The 17,128-nt window shown below is 32.5% G+C and overlaps 1 protein-coding gene across 19 annotated transcripts in view; it reads right to left on the bottom strand.

Moving 5' to 3' along the window:
• LOC143247365 (forkhead box protein P1-like) overlaps positions 1–17,128 on the bottom strand; it is a 277,478-nt gene that overhangs the window by 11,495 nt on the left and 248,855 nt on the right. For 16 of the 19 annotated variants that reach the window (XM_076495328.1, XM_076495327.1, XM_076495332.1 and 13 more), the window contains 5 exons: positions 14,800–14,868; positions 11,090–11,166; positions 10,685–10,786; positions 8,558–8,721; positions 198–297 (listed from right to left, as the gene is read on the bottom strand). In XM_076495328.1, the coding sequence (XP_076351443.1) occupies positions 198–297; positions 8,558–8,721; positions 10,685–10,786; positions 11,090–11,166; positions 14,800–14,868 (512 nt within the window). Of the gene's footprint in view, positions 1–197; positions 298–8,557; positions 9,261–10,684; positions 10,787–11,089; positions 11,167–14,799; positions 14,869–17,128 lie in introns of all 19 variants that reach the window. The other 3 variants (XM_076495321.1, XM_076495322.1, XR_013026528.1) reach the window with 2 other exon arrangements.

Raw genomic sequence — 17,128 nt, 5'->3', positions numbered from 1 at the left:
GTGGAAAACAGTTCAGTGCTGAAATGGACACCACTGTTCACAATATGTATAAGATGAATAGCTATATAATTATTTGTGTGCATCAAAAACCCACATCGTTTTTTATGTGACTTTTTTTTTCCCTCCAAAATTCTGAAGTGTTTACTTAAAATAATTTTGATTAAATAAATGTTAAAGTGAACAAACAGCTATCTTACCTGTAAGGAGGCATTAAGACTTTCACCATACAATCCTGGATGCTGTTGTAGAGTTGGACTTCGGTCTTCTTGAGAGGAACTTGCTGATCCTAACTGTAAACTAAAAGTAAGCAAAAGACTTACTGATGTGTAACAAAGAACTGGCAGATTAATGTAAAGTAAGTTAAAAAACATCCAATAAGAACAAAACTAAGGAATGATTTTTGCATACAAAAGAATTAAGTGGTAAGTTAAAAGGTTAAAATAAACTTGACAGAATGATTTGTTTCTTCATCAGGTCAAGAAAGCAAAATTTCAGTTTAAGAAAGGAAGGGTGCTTCATTGTAGTTTTATTGAAAGTAAACACCATGGTTTGAGAATGCTCAACCAAATATTAGACAAAGAAACTATATAAATAACTACGACTTTTCAAGTGTGTCATTTTATTTTTCCAGAGACCATCCTTTAACACTAAAACTACCAGAGTTTCACTCGCACATAGAACTGCCAAATTACCATAATTTTTATAGCTACATATTACAATATCAGTATGAAAATGAAAGATGGATTATTGGATTCAACTTAAAAGTTTTACTTTAGAACATCAAATCAAATATAATCATAGCTGAAACACTGAGATTCATTTCATAATTTCTGAAATTGTTTCATCCTTCCCAACATCTTGTGTGTTGGTCGATATAGTGATATAATACGTGTATCTTACTGTGAAGCTGTGAAACAATTACATTGATACATCATCTGATATGATTTACGTATCTTCAAGAAATGTTCTAAAATTTCAGTACACGTAAGTCTTGTACAGAAGAAAATCAGAATTTCTAATAAAGTATTTCTGATAAAAATTAATGAGTCAATAAAGGAAGATGAGTATTGTTTACTACATGTCTTCATTTGTTTTATCAAAAACATTGTATACAAAGTAACATAACAATATATGACAGATATTAATTTTTTTTTTACTTCTCTTGCCAGTTGCCATTGAAATGATCCAACCAGAGAGTTTGAAGAAGTGTGAAGTATGTAATGTATGAAGTACTTAAATAAGACAGTGTTAGTAATATAAATAATAAATTACAGACAAGACTGTCAAACATTATTATAAGGATAATTGATAGATTATATTAAAATCCAGTCACATAGCCTGACAAACAGACATCTGTTATTTGAGACTTCAAGAGCCAAACACATTCAAAGAGTTGGGAGATAACAGCAACCATCTATATTGAAGCTGCAAGCTACTTGTAATACTGTATATTGTTCTAAATAAAAGTATGTTTTGTAAACAGCATTCAAATTGAAAGAGTTTTGGGAGTTCCAGGTAAAAGTTGTCATAATTTTTTTTCAATATTTCAATTCTGCTTATGAAATGCTGTCAGGGTATTTAATATATAGATTTAGGAAAAGTCATAAATGGAAACAGTGTATCTCTCATACATACAAAGATATTTAAATTCTAAAAATTAATGGCTTTGGCAGTTCTTATGTTAAGGAACTTGGTATTGCACATAATACATAGATCTGAAGTTTGTAAGTAAGTTACTGCTTCCTGGATTTGATTATTTCTCTCTGCACCTAATTCAATTTTCTTTTTCATATTTATTAAAGATACATAAGACAAAGAAGGTGTTAACAATTAAAATCTCTAATGGTTAATGTAACTTTATTGATGTGTTTAGTAAGAATATAAGAATGGAAAATTATAATGCATAGTTTTTGTTACTTCAAGTTCAAAACACAAGCTTTGATGGGAAAAAAGAGAGAATGTGTTCTGTTGTGAAAGAAGTTATGTTGAAATATTTTGTTCAAATCACTTATTGTTAATATTTAATCCATTATTTTCCATATTTGTATGGGATAATGCAGTATGAGAAAATAATTCATGTGATTTCAGTGCTCTATCATTTCTGTGAACTTATAAAAACTTACATTGCTAAAACATGATAAATTAATTTCATTTTCTAATCCTCACTGCAAAGAGTTTTGTTTTTTTTAATTTAAGCTGATACTGTTGTAATGGAAATCTATGGCAGTACATCTTGTTCAACAAAATTCACTCATCACACTTTAATGAAGTTTAAATCCATGTAGTTGTGCTCTGATAAATTATTTACCTTTCAACACGCATATCTTTAGGGGTTGTTACACAGTCCCTAAACATTCTGATGCAAGCACTGTGTTTTTACTTCTCTGCAATTGTTAGGTGCTTGAAATGTATTATATTATTCAACTTAAGAAATGTAGAGCTAACATCTATTTGTTGTTTAAAAACAGACAGTACTATTGTATTTCTAAAATAAAAAACAGCACTTTATATTATGCTGTACTTCGAGTTATTTAGTGACATAATCAAAACATAGTTGTTAATATTAATGAATTGACAGGTTAAAGAATCTGTATTTCAAGTAGAATTGAATATTAAAAGTTTATGATTTAAAAATGTGTCCCCAGTGACTAAGTATCAGAGAATCTGGTGTTTAGTGAGCTGAACAATAACAACCATCAGGATAAAACATATAATGGTAAAGAAAGATTTACATAAGTGCTTACTAGTCTGAATCTGAAAACTGTCCATAAATGCACACTGTAATAGCAATATTAAATGCCTTGGTAAGTATAAATCTATTACTATGCATATACAGTATAAAGTGCTAAAAACATGGAATATTTCTGTGAGGATTGACACTGCCTATAATTCAGCAGCAAAAATCTCAATGAAACTTGTAAAATATCTGGTTCTTACATTTAGAAACCCAGAAAATTAAAGTATTGTTCAAAGGTGATACAGTTTACGTCTAAGTAAATCATTTACAAACAGGATGAACAAAGAAGTAATAGTGAAGATAAAATGAAATATCCAACTTTCAGAGATAGATAGTTGTTAAAAGAAAGTGTAGCTTTTAGGTTTACTTAAAAAAAAGCAATTGATGTTAACCCATTGACGTATGCATTACTAGTTTTGGACTCTAGGACAAACTGAAGACCTCAGACTTTGATGAACTTAAAAATAACACAAAACAATTTACTTCAAATTAATTATGCAAATTATTTCATTAGTAGTGCATATTAAGGAGCTTGGATTCAGATTATCTGAAAACACAGTACCTTGGAAACTATAACACTATACAACTAAACTGTACATCAATTTAAAGCTTAAGAAGAGAGAAAAGCATGAACCTAACACTAAAAATGCCAGACAATCACAGACAAAAAAGTATTTATTTTCATCACTACAAATCAACCCTCCAGTTACAGACCTCATAGTTAGGGTGTAACTTTTTACAACCCACGTTTTGATTTATTCCCTGCAGTATTTTCCACTTTATTATGCATTGAGTTTGTGTGGAAACAATTGAGGAAACTACCACCAAAGAGATTGCTAATTGCCATGAATTCTATTACTAGGGCAATTGCTATGAGAATATTTTAATTTTCAGTTCAGAATTATGATTTTCAATACCATTTTCAAGGAATGTGTAGAGGTGTTTTGATGAAATGTGTTATAGAAACTAAAAGTAAACATTTTAAAGTAGCAAACATCTAGTTTTCAAAAGGAAAAAAAAAATGTAAAAAAATGAGATATATATACCTTAAATCAGGGAGGTCTATAATTTTTCCTTTCTGCTGTTTACATAAAGTTAAAATTATAGACTTCCCTGATTTAAGGTATATGTAGCCCATTTTTTTGGGCTACATACATTATGGGCTCCATTATGGAGGAATGTAGTGAAAAGTATGACTGTCACTATAATAACAAAAAGATATTAAAAAGTAAGGACATGCTCAGTGTGTTTACAAGAGTACCTTAGTGATAAAAAACTGATATTTAATGGGTTTACAAGAGTACCTTAGAGTTGATGAGCTCATGTTTGATGTGTTTACAAGAGTATCTTAGTGATGACAAACTGATGAGTGGTGTATTCCGAGACTGTATCATTGAGGACATGCTAAAGACTACTGTATTAACATGCTGAAGGCTGATATACATGAAAGTAAGTTAGTGACAACAGGCTGAAGATTTATGTATTCACATTTACAATACTATCTTTGTGACAACATGCTGAAGATTTATGTATTCACATTTACAATACTATCTTTGTGACAACATGCTGAAGATTTATGTATTCACATTTACAATACTATCTTTGTGACAACAGGCTGAAGACTTATGTATTCACATTTACAATACTATCTTTGTGACAACGTGCTGAAGTCTGAGGTATTCACATTTACAATACTATCTTTGTGACAACATACTGAAAATTTATGAATTCATATTTACAATAGTATCTCAGTGACAACAGGCTGAAGATTGACTAACAAACAGCACACTACTATACAATGATGCGAGTGGTTAAAACAAGTAACTCCTATAGCCAGCTTTTGACCTTTCATGAAAACAAGTTCTTTCATTCTACTTCTGACTGTATTACTGTGGTAAAAACTTCAATAATGCCTTTAGATGTACTAAGTTAATTATTTGCTAGAGATATTTTACAAAACTATTACTAAAATTATCATTAATGTACAAGATATGAAAATATGTGTTAGATTTTAGCACCTTCCATGTCAGTTATTTCATTTTTTGGTGAGCGAGATAAAAAAAAGAAGAGTATTTTTTTGCATTTTTCTTCATAAATATGTTATTCACCTAGATTTAATTGACACATATTTCAATGAAACTGCAGTAAAGAATGTTTTTTCGAGTGTCTATCTCTGTATATATAACACAAAAATCTCTCAGTCACACACAACATGCTCACTCTTTTAACAGTTGGGGTGTTATAATGTGACGTTCAATCTCACTATTTGTTGGTAAAAGAGTAGTCCAAAAGTTGGCGGTAGATAATGATGACTGGGTGCCTTCCTTCTAGTCTTATATTGTTAAATTAGGGATGACTAGCGCAGATAGCTCTCGTGTAGCTTTGCATGAAATTAAAAAAAACAAAAATCGGTGTCTTTCTGTTTGTCCATTTTCTAACTATTCCTAGGTCACTCGGCAAGTCCCAGCTAAACTTTGTGAAATAAAAGCTTGAAACAAAGGGCGTGTTAGTGGTCGGTTATAGCCCTTTCACTTCCATTACTGTTGTTATTGAGCAGTTATTATCTTTGACGTAAGTAAACTATATTTATAGACGTTACCACGTCCTTACACCAAAAAAAAAATATTAAATTTTCTGTAACGCAACTCAGATATAGTGTGTGTGAGGCGGAAGGGGCACATAAACATCTTATATATTTCAGGCAGTGTATAAAATCCATTATGGAGGAATGTAGTGAAAAGTATAACCGTCACTATTATAACAATACATAAACTCTGTTGACGTCTCTATTTCAACAGCGGATAGTCCTCATGTAGCTTTGCGCGAAATTCAAAACAAACCAAACCAAACTTATATAAAGAATCATTTCTTGACTTATCCCCAGTTCATAGTTTGATCAGCGACTTTTCAATTTTAGCTCGTAAGACACTTCTGCGGCCAATAAACTATCAGTTACCTTATCACGTGAAATATTATGGAAGGACATTAAAAACGTGGTGTTGAAAGCGGGTAAAAAAAAAAAAAAGCACACCTACTGCCATTACTATTGTCGCTACCTCTTCCTACGAAGTTACCTTAACCATCACACAGTGTGTATTATGTTTTAAGTATTTACATATGGACTTCTTAAACCTTATACACAGCTGTTAATGAGGTAATAATGAATACTGTAATGATGTGCTATAAATAAATTGTATGAAAGTTAGGATTTTTGTGTTATTTATCATAAGTTCCATCCTCACATTTTTCTCAGTTCATAACCCAAGACACAGAACGGACAGCTCGGTTTGTGATGCATAATTCAAACGCCAAGCATAAGTGTATTTCAATTTTGTAAGTATTACAATTTTATACAATTTTTACTTACTTTTGCTTTTTAATAGTTGTTATCATATCTGCCCTTCCATGTGACACAGCGGTATGTCTGCGGATTTAACCCTAGAAACCTGGTTTCAATACCCGTAGTGGACAGAGCACAGCTAGCCCATTGTGTTGGTAAACGAGTTGGCGGTGATGACTAGCTGATTTCTCTCTAGTCTTACAGTACTAAATTAGGGGACGGCTAATGTATCTTTGTATCTTTCGCGAAATCAAAAACAAAGAAAGAGTTCTACTCCCTTCACGTAATGCTTGTGCTTGAAACAGGGATTCGCACGGTAAACTTGAAAAACAACAACAACATATAATAGGGTCCTGTATGTACTATTTGAAATTGTTTTAAAAATTATTATGGTGATTTTTCACAAAGAAATAGAGATAAGTTTATAAAACTCAAGGGAAAAGTATCTCTGAACTAGCGGCTCACTGAATACCAATTGTCAAGAAAGTTTTTAAATTTTAGACGATCCTATCTTATATGATTCGTATTCTTCGTTTTTCATCAAAATCGGGAGAATGAGAATGTCTCCGGTGTCCTTTCTGTGTTTAGGAATTACTTTATGTGATAAAGAAATAAACCAAATATTGGTGTCAAAACAAACCTTTTACACGATGCTTGTGTTTATGAATAATTTCATATGTGACGGAGAAATACATGCAATATAAACTCTCATTGGTGTCAAAATCAACCCTTCACAAAGCTCTTTGCTGGTAATCAAGTGACGAAGAAAGAGGCTTAATGTACAGTTATAGTAGTAACAAAACAATCCCTAATTACACTATTTGCGCTGAAACCGTCATTAACATTATTTGTATTGACAAAAACAGTCGTCGTAAGTATACTTTATTGTGATAAATCAGTTTGTATATGCAATGTTAACAGTAGAAAAACAGTTTCCATATCTAACTTGGTTTTTCGACTGCCACTCACTGTGTTACAAAAACGCATCATGAATATTTGAGAAAAACAAACGTATTTTGAAAAAGAAGATTGCAGTATGAAAAAGTCTACGTCTAATTTATAATATTTCTTAATTCTTTTAATGTATCTATAAAAGATCTGAGTAGCAAGGCTGAATATTGCTAATTCGAAGTCTTAAGTTTTGACTAATATGTAATGATTGTTAATTATCAAGATTTCTTTGTTCTTCAGATGCACAAAATAATATCCACTTTGGATGGTGAATTTCAAATTTGTGTTCACGAGATTTTATGAACTTTACATGAAATAATTTTTTGTAAGCATTGAATGCTTAACAGGTGACACTATAAGAAAGGCCAACGTCTGCCACTAAAAATACATATATATTCTATCATACATTCAAACGTTTGGGTTAAAAATTATTTACAAATTTTACACTGCTATGTATACCTGGAGCAAACTTACTTTTAAGATAAGTGTACATATATAAGTAAAAAGAAAAAGAATGATAAGATATATAAATATAATAAAACAGCAACTACACTGGCTATAACGAATCATTCAAACTACTCCTCACTACAACGTTTCTATAAAACCTAAAATGTGCTTCACTGCTGTCACTACATCTAGAAGCCTTTTCCTTCTATTTTCCTCAGACAAGTCCAGAAACTGGTTAAACTAACAGTGGAGCGGTGCGACTACTAACGTCAAACGTGTACATCAGTAAATGAACTTCGTGGTCAAATAGTTAACGCTAAGAACTAACAGCTATTGGAATAACGACTTTTAAATTGGAAAACACAGGAAACACGTGCTAAACAAGGGTAGCATTCCTAGCCGCAATCGTGCAGTGTCACATTCACTTTAAAACATGCATCTTGGAAAGCACTCGTGCAAACTTTATAACACTACAAGAACACTATGAAAACATAAGCCAGGAAAATTACAAAAGGAAATGCTAGTCCTCTAAACTAACTTCATATTACCTTTATTCAAATTATTATATCTCTTTTTTTTCCTGACACTCACAGAAAAAGGTGAACACATAATTTTAAGTTTAAAACGCATTATTTTAACAGAATAAGAAGGTTTACATTTAAACTCGGAAATGAAGTTTTTGTTACCATACTAATTCTTTGGAAATCGCTTTAAAATATTAATTTATGTGCTAATTGATTCACCTACTAGTAAAGTTTAAAACTAAGCCTTATATATGCGGTTCACCGTCAAACGCTAAGATTCTAATAATATTCAAACTAAGGTCCTAGCTTGAAATGAAACATAATTAGGCTAATGAGAGATATTAAGGTTTTTAACGTTACTGACATAAACGTTTAAAAATACTGACACTAAAGAGAGGCTTACATTTCTACTTGTCAATATTTTATAACATTTGCTTTCAGCAGATAGCAATAGACGTGCTAAAACACAAGCGAACATTTCTTTTAAGGTTAGTCAGGCAAAACATAGCACTACCAGCTCATCCAAGGTCAGGTCAAGGTCAAGAAAGATTGGCTTACTGTGTGGACAGAGTGTGGTCAAAGTCGGGAAATTTGCGGGGCCGTCCCCGACTCAAGTGTCGTCGCTTTACAAACTCACGGTCGTCCACCACCCAGAAAGAACCGAAGTCGTCCTCACAACGGACAAAACACTTGTGGAGCGACAGATTGGTGCGAATTGCATTCTGTGCAGAGATGGAGAGGGAAGAAAGGGAAGAGAGGGAAGACGGATACAATATATATATGTATAGATATGGTCAGAGTTAGAGATACATGCATATCATGTCGAGGCAAAAGTCGCATAGCAACATTACGGGTAGTGCAACGAATGAACACAACAAACAGGATGAGGAACAAAAATTACAAATAAAAATATATATACAAAAGGCATGTATGCAGGATCAAGGACCCAGCAAACACAAGGCCAGTTAAGGATTGGATTTGTAAACATTAATCGAAGGAGGAAAAGGGAAAATACGACGGAAATATGGGAAGGATGGGATGAGAGAAAGAAAGAGAGAAAAAAATGACCATTACACAGTGCACGATGAAACACATCAAACACGTATAATATTAAAAAAACAACATACCCAGCAATACGTTCCTGTATACGTTGTGGCCGCCGTTTGTAGAACTCTAGTTCATCCACTGTCCACACCGCCCCTTTAACGTTCTCGACACGCATAAAACATTTGTGAAGGCTTAGGTTGTGACGCACTGCATTCTACCAAAACAACGGAGAGACAGCTTTTCAAGAATCTAAAGCCAGGTGAAGTCCAATATATCTCGGAAGGTGCAGGAGAGGAACGGTTAAAGTAATACGTTCCCTGGCCTTTGTATACGTTACTAAGAACATTGACTTTTGTATAAATATACAAAACCTAAACGTACTGACGGAATACTCTAGAGGTTCAGTTTTTATGCAAGAAGGGTATAACTTGACATGAAAAAATCGCACATTTCTCATAACAATTTTGTGTGTTGGCCTATCATTCTTTATAAACACGTGGAACGTAAAGAAGACTTGTATACATGTTTAGAGAATATATTCCAAATTCTATAGAGAGAAGTTTAATTCTAATCAGTGAATTCTATTTAAGATCTGTTTTAAAAATCTTTATTTCTTAATAAAATATCCCACAATTATGAAATAGAAACATGAACACCTCTGAGCTATAAAAGATTACGCGTTAACCGCTCTTAAGAGATAAATTCAGCTTGGACTGTCATTTGTGAACAGACGTGTAAAAACACAACAAGCAATATAAATCAAATTATATCAAAGCTGAAATATTAAATAAATCATTTTTTCCCATAATTCCACAATATTTTCTTTGGCTATCTTAAATCTGAATCTATAATAATATTCGATCAATGTTCTATACGGTCATACTTGTCCCAAAGTTAATTAAAATACATAATTCAGTTAAATTATTTGAATGTTAAACACTGCGCATTTTGCTTTATGATTTGATTTTTAAAAATACTTAAACAATTCAAAACATATATAATTTGATCAATTAACGATACTTACTTCTAAATAAGATAAACGAATTACTGAAATTACTTTGCATTTCGTCAGACTGAATTCATAAGGTTCAAATCTCTCCGATAGACGGACATTTTTTAACGTTTAAATAAAATACATTATTTCTTTATATTCTGTATCACGTAATAATTGCTTAATTATAGCATCAACATAACTTCTGTTGAAGATATTTCAAAATGTAGGTAAACAGTATACTGTAATTTCCAATTTTATAAATTAGAAAAATTTAATTAAATTATGACAGTATTTCGGGTTATGTAATTAACAGCAAAATTTTCATTAAAGCTTGCTCTTTTCCAGAAGTGGTTAAATAAATGAAAACATTATATATTACTATATCTTTCAGCAAGAATAGTGCAATAAGATAAATTTAATTCCCGATGTCATATATTGTAGTTTATTTTGTTGTCATTCGTGGCTTCAATGTGAAATAGTTAAATTGTATTTTTACCAAAATTCCAGCCGTTTTCAGCAAAATTCGAGTAAAATACACAACTAAATATCTACAACTAATATTTCTCTTTTTATAATACTTAAGTTTTTTTTCATCTATTGCTACTAAACTATAAAGATCTAAAATACATGACAAACGACCTTACCTTCCAGGTTGCAGAGTTTTTCCTGAAATAACAAAATGTATTCTGGAACCAAGTGTATATTTCGTTGAGTGTTAGTTGCTTGTCCGGAGATTCGATGATAGCCTGCAATAGAGAGCATATTAACTCTAGTTAATGAAGTTTGGTAAACTGTAAAACACTTGTTGTTCTAAATGTAATATTTTAATATTGATAGTGGAAATTCCAAAACTATTTTATTTTTAACCAGATGGTGATTGTTAGGATGTCAAAAATTTGTTGTTTTTTCTTTAAGACTATTTTTGAAGACAATTTGCAAAACTGCGAAACAAGAAAAGAAATATTTCGGTAAAAAAAACTGTACAAAATGTCACATAAATGTCTATATCTTTATAAGTTTGGAAATGAGGAGAATGAATTGTATCTTACCTGTCTAATTAATGATGCATAAGTGAAAGGAGGTCTAACTTCTGCCATCTTGTAAAACTCTCTATTTCTCTGAATTTCTAGAGAAAATAGGGATTCTGTTACTTTTTTTTTACAAAAATAACTCCCAAAGCACTTCTCGTATTTATTCTACTTCTGTAAAACAATCCCATATCTATTATACTGAAAATTAACTGTCAGTGGCGTGAAACACATCTACAGAGGTGGAGTATATTATATTAAACTAATTTTAACTGACCACCACGCCGTTACAGTCCATTTCGCCAAGTTCAGTAATGATGCTGAATCTGACAACTTTTTTTTTCTATAGCGAAAGGTCTTCGTTGTAAGACTTTCATGTCCAAAGCATTCCACCGTTAACTGCTGTATAAGGACATTGTTTTCCTAACGATCGTTTTAACAGCCTCATCGCATATAAATTCTCAGCTCTGTGTTTGTCGGCTTGACCTGTATATGTTTGTATGGAATAGCATGAGCACCCTCGTCATCATCCTGTTGCTTGAGAAACGAGTGAACCAACAATACTGTTACTTACGACACGTTGCCCACTTTTGCCACTGACTAGAAAACTTATGGTTCTGGTCTACGAAATTTAACTATATTCTTTTGTTTTTCAGTCTCATTAAGTAAAAGAAATATCTCCGCCTTAAACATTCTAAATCTCTAAACTTTACAAATATCTGTGATTTGAATGTATGACTATTCTCGTCGGAAAGAGTTGTTATACATATTTTTCAAAATTGTTCAGTTTTCGGTGGAATCACGCTTCCTCTTTCGAAATAATGTCGAACATGTAGTTCCAACATATGTTGTTCTACCGTGATTTTATATTGATTGTAATTATCGCGTGACTTGCTGATTTACGTATTCTAAATTGTCCTAACATAATGTACTCAAACCTCCATATGACTAATAGTCTGGATAGCGTTGTTGGGTTAATATAATTTTCTAAAACAACTATTCGTGAATCATAACTTGATTCGGTTAAATGTCCATTTTGTTAACACGAATATATCATCTGTTATTTATAAAAAACGATATAATTTTGCGTAAGTAATTAAACCTTTCAGTTATTAATTAAACATACCTAAAGCGGTAGTATACATATATATATATACATATACCACTTCAGAAACAACACAGCCATATTAATTAAATACAATTATTATTTAACCAAATTAAGATAAAACAAAAACAATAAAAATAATTTTAAAAGAACTATATGGTAAACTGCTAATATCTAAATGAACAACACTATTACTAACTGCAGTTTCTTTCGCAAACCTAATAATAAATGTTATAGCAACGACTTTTAAACTGGGATTTACGAGATGGCCTCAGCACATGGAGATATATTCTCCTTAAACCTTTCATAATTTGTTTTATTAATTTTGCGCAAAGCTACTCGAAAGACGCAATACCCGTCCCTAATTTAGAAGACATCGGTTAGTTTAACCAAGTAGTGGGATTTGACCTACGGCCCTACATTACGGATCACTTTTTTTGGGAGGAGGGGCAGGGGAGCAAGCTATCCACTAGTCTGATCTTTGTTCCATAAATTCGAGACCCCTCAATCACTACCATGCATTTTAAGTCCAAAACATGCAGCGTTTCTTTTAGTGTAGGTATTCCGGGACGCGTAAAAGTTTGAAGGTAAAACAAACGAATACAAAGCAAATTTAATTTTAATTTTATTTATATTTGGGTTTAATTCTTTAAACCATTGTGAGATCACACTCGTTTGAAATCAGTACCTAAACACAATGAGTCCTGCGGTGGGACAGCGAAAAGTTTACGGATTTACAACGTTAAAAGCCAGGGTTTGATTTCCCTGATTTGGTATGGCCAGGTGGTTAAGGCACTCGACTCGTAATCCGAGGGTCGTGGGTTCGAATTCCCCGTCACACCAAACATGCTCGCCCTCCCAGCCGTGGGGGCGTTATAATGTAACGTTCAATCTCACTATTCGTTGGTAAAAAAGAGTAGCCCAAGAATTGACGGTGGGTGGTGATGACTAGCTGCTTTCCCTCTAGTCTTACACTGCTAAATTAGGAACGGCTAACGAAGATAGCCCTCGCGTAGCTTTGCGCGAAATTAAAAAACAAACAAACAAACACATGGTGGACTCGATAGCGCCGTGTAACTTTGCTCTAAAACGTACATACATGAACCCAATGAGAAAATATTTCTTTACGATTTTAAAGATATTTAAAGGGAATTAAATTTCAGATGTCTTGAAATACAGTCCAGAGTTTACTTGGTTTTCTGTTTTCTTTGGCATTTTTTTCAACCAAAATTGTCCCATATACATTTGACAGTCTAGGCTCTGCAGAGGCTACGCTAACCATGCAAGAATTCCATCTGTTTATCCAAAGTTCCATTAATATGGTAGAAGTCACCAACGTCAGCTGTAGTTAAACATTTAGATACTACCTTCATTAATCTTAATTTTAATCTCTCACCATTTCTACGATGACGCACTATGTGTACTGCTTCCAAAAATCTCAAGTTTTGACTCACTCACCCAAACAACACTCTTTTTTTTTCCATATAAAAGTTATCTTTTTGATTTGCCTTTGCCCACTTAAGTCTCTTCTGTTTGTTGCCTCTTCAGAATAAAGGATTTCTTGCTGCAATACCCACTTTCAGCCCCTATTTCATGTCGCACTGTAAGAGTGTAAATTTCATTGTTCGTTTTTTTGTTTTTTTAAATCTCACGCAAAGCTACACGAGGGATATCTGCGCTAGCTGTCCCTAATTTATCAGTGTAATACTAGAGGGAAGACAACTAGTCATCACCACCCACCGCCAACTCTTGGGCTACTTTTTTACCAACGAATAGTAAGAATGACTGTCACATTATAACGCCCCTACTGCTGAAAGGGCGAGCATGTTTGGTGCCACGGGGAATCGAATTCCTTAACTCACCTGGCCATGCCGGACCTGGGTAAATTTGCACATCAGTGGTTTGTGGAAGTTCTGCCGAAAGGCAGCTTCTAGATTTACGTCCCTAAGATAAATAAACCTAAAGTTCTTAACATCTGATCTGAAAAATTTAGGTCGTCTTCCAGACCTGTTTTTGTCACAAGTGATTCCAGTTTCATTCTATCTTTTGATGTTTATAACTCAAATTTTCAACACTTTTGTTTTTGTAGTATTTTTCCACCGATGTAATACTCATTACATATAAGCTATTATATTATGTTTTACTTCACCTTGTAGTTTTGTTTTGAAGTGAAAGTTGAATAGTCATGTTAGATAGCCACTAAATAAAATTCTATCTTCTTTTTACAAAGGACAAATAATTATAACGACCAACGAAAAATATTTTTCTAATACTTTTACAGTAAAATTTACGAAAGTTTGGAATGCCATCTGATGTCGTAAATCAATATAACATTGCATTATAACATCTAAAAGCTCCATGTCCAAGCATGCAAAAACATAACTATTGCCAGTTCATGCATTCTTACATTTCTTTATAGAATTAATTTAAATCAAACATATGATTTGGAACGGCTTTAGATAACATTATTATTATTTTTCGTTCAGGGTACCTTTGTACAGGAAACTTATTGTGGGCTGTTAGTTTTGCTCAGTTGTTTCAACGATGATGTAGAAATTCTCTACAATATTTTGGATTAATGCTTTTTGAAACATAATAAACCTAGAACTTAAAACTGCTATCTTACCGTCATTAATGTCTAGGTTAGCTCTCTCAGCTACTCTTCGCCGCACCGGAGACTCTGCAATATCGAGTCCTATTACAAAACAGTATCGTAGATTACACATGAAGATAAAGCTTATTATAAATATATAAATGATAACAACCATACAATCCGAGCGCTTTCAAATGCACTTCTTCAACCAACATGTTTTTCTAACGTAATACAAATATATAGTTATGGAGGTTATGAACAAAAAAATTAAAATCTCACACACAAATAGTGTGGTTTTTAAGTACAGGGTGTTCGGAATGTCACTGTGCACTCGTATATTTATTGACAGACAAAACTTCACAGTGACATTCCGAACACCCTGTACAATACAGGTATCAAAATTTAAAAAAAAATAGTTATATCCTTAATGCATAACATTTTAAAGTTACAAGCTCCAAATCACAAATTAAGAGCCTCAGGAATGAATTACAGAACAAAAAAAAAAATTATAAAAATTTAGTTTTATGTTCCCCTTTCCAGAAGAAGTAAATTTGAAACATTTACTTTGTTAGATACATCTAGTGTTGAGTAATGTGCTGCTTACAAGAAAAACAACAACTCGGATATATTTTTTTCTGATGCAAAAGAATACTTTATTTGTGCAGATTTTACCGTCTAATCTTTAATAATCGCATAACTTAGTGCAGTCATTTGACGAATCCACTAAGTTCTAAGAAAAAGAAGTTTACAGAGAAACTCAACGAACTTTGAGTTGAAGCTCCGTGTGGTGACAATTAGTAAGTTTTAAAATAAACATCTTCCTTTAGTTCTCTAAAATGTTCACATTTTAAAAAATAACGAAAGTCTTCGTTTTATAAAAAAAGTTACTCGAGGGTTGTCTGCTTAATTGTTCCTAATTTAGACGTGATAGACTTGATAGAATAGAATAATTAGTCAACAGCTGCAACTCTTTACAAATGAAAGTGGAATTAACCGAAACTTTATAACGCTCAAACGGTTGAAAGGACGAGTATGATCGGTCGCATGTTTCAAATACAAGAATTACAAATTGCAATTTAAGTGACCTAACCACTTATTATAATTTTGTAGTAGTTAGGGTGGGGAATGTAGTAACATATGTAGTAAATAAGCCAGGCTGTTTCGTTTAACTTTAATATGAGAGTTATGATTTACATAGTTTTAATGCGCGAGTGTTAAAGTTAGTATTTTCAAGAGCTATAATTTAACGCAGGTTTGATTATATAATTGTTTATTAGAACCTTCTGAATTTTTCTCGTTGATATAAGTGAGTTTTGTTGCATCATAATGTATCGTACTCTGTAAAAGGTTCTAAGCCTCAGTCAGGCAACGTATATACGTATAGGTGACCAAATTTGTGAAAGTGACAGTAAAAGTGCGTATCAGCTTAGCCATAATAGGTGATTTCTAAAGTACGTTTCACAGCTTCTATTGTAATAACAGAGACAGAGGAGAATAACTGGTCTTGACAAAGGGTGTTCTAAAGTAATTCAACAAGCTTGTGTGAACTCTGGTGAAAAAGAGAAATTGTTTAATGCTCGTAATACAACTGTGACAACCAGAAGTGTAACGAAGTTTTGTATACATGTTTGACTTGTTTTGAATATATTATTTTAAAACAAATATATTGTGTATTGTCCATTATTTATGAAATTTATTGCTAACAGGTCACAGACTCTTACTGTGAAGAATTCAGCCCAATAAAACTGGTACCTAACGTGTTATCGTTCCACGACCCGTAGATAAGGCCCAAATATGGGCCTTGTTTGTGAGAGGGGAAGAAGTTGTTAAAACGTGTGTTAGTAATAACTGCAAGGGTTTAACACTTTACTTCAGGTGGTACAGTACTCAACTGATTTGCGAACGTTTTCGACCTTGAACTTGAGTCAAGACAATAATAACAAAATTGGGTGAATCATTAGGCTTTTATTTAAAGCTGAGTTGGACTACAGAATAGTAAAAAAAAGAAATGAATTATTTCGTCTGAAAAAATATAAACCACAAACATCTGATGAAAAAGTTATATTTCTGGTTTATTCCAGTTGATGTTTTGGACCTAAGCCATTCATACAGATAAAAAAAGCTATTGAAAACAAAACTGTTTCTACGTTTTAAACAGCAGTAGAACAAATCTGTGGATTATGCTTGTGTTTTTATACCAAAAAAGCCAAGCTTCAACTTCACACAAAATCTCTTGCTTTCTTATAATATGGAAGTCGTCTTGACATGGATTAGAGAAATTTTAAACCCAAGAAAACAGTGAAACAAGTATCAACCCTAAAACTTAGCAAAATGTATCTTAACACACTCAAGGTAAAATTAA

The sequence above is a fragment of the Tachypleus tridentatus genome, chromosome 3 (assembly GCF_004210375.1).
Source record: "Tachypleus tridentatus isolate NWPU-2018 chromosome 3, ASM421037v1, whole genome shotgun sequence".
NCBI classification, from domain to species: Eukaryota; Metazoa; Arthropoda; class Merostomata; order Xiphosura; family Limulidae; genus Tachypleus; species Tachypleus tridentatus.
The sequence above is the reverse complement of the archived record's forward strand: the minus strand, read 5'-3'. Positions and strand labels throughout refer to the sequence as shown.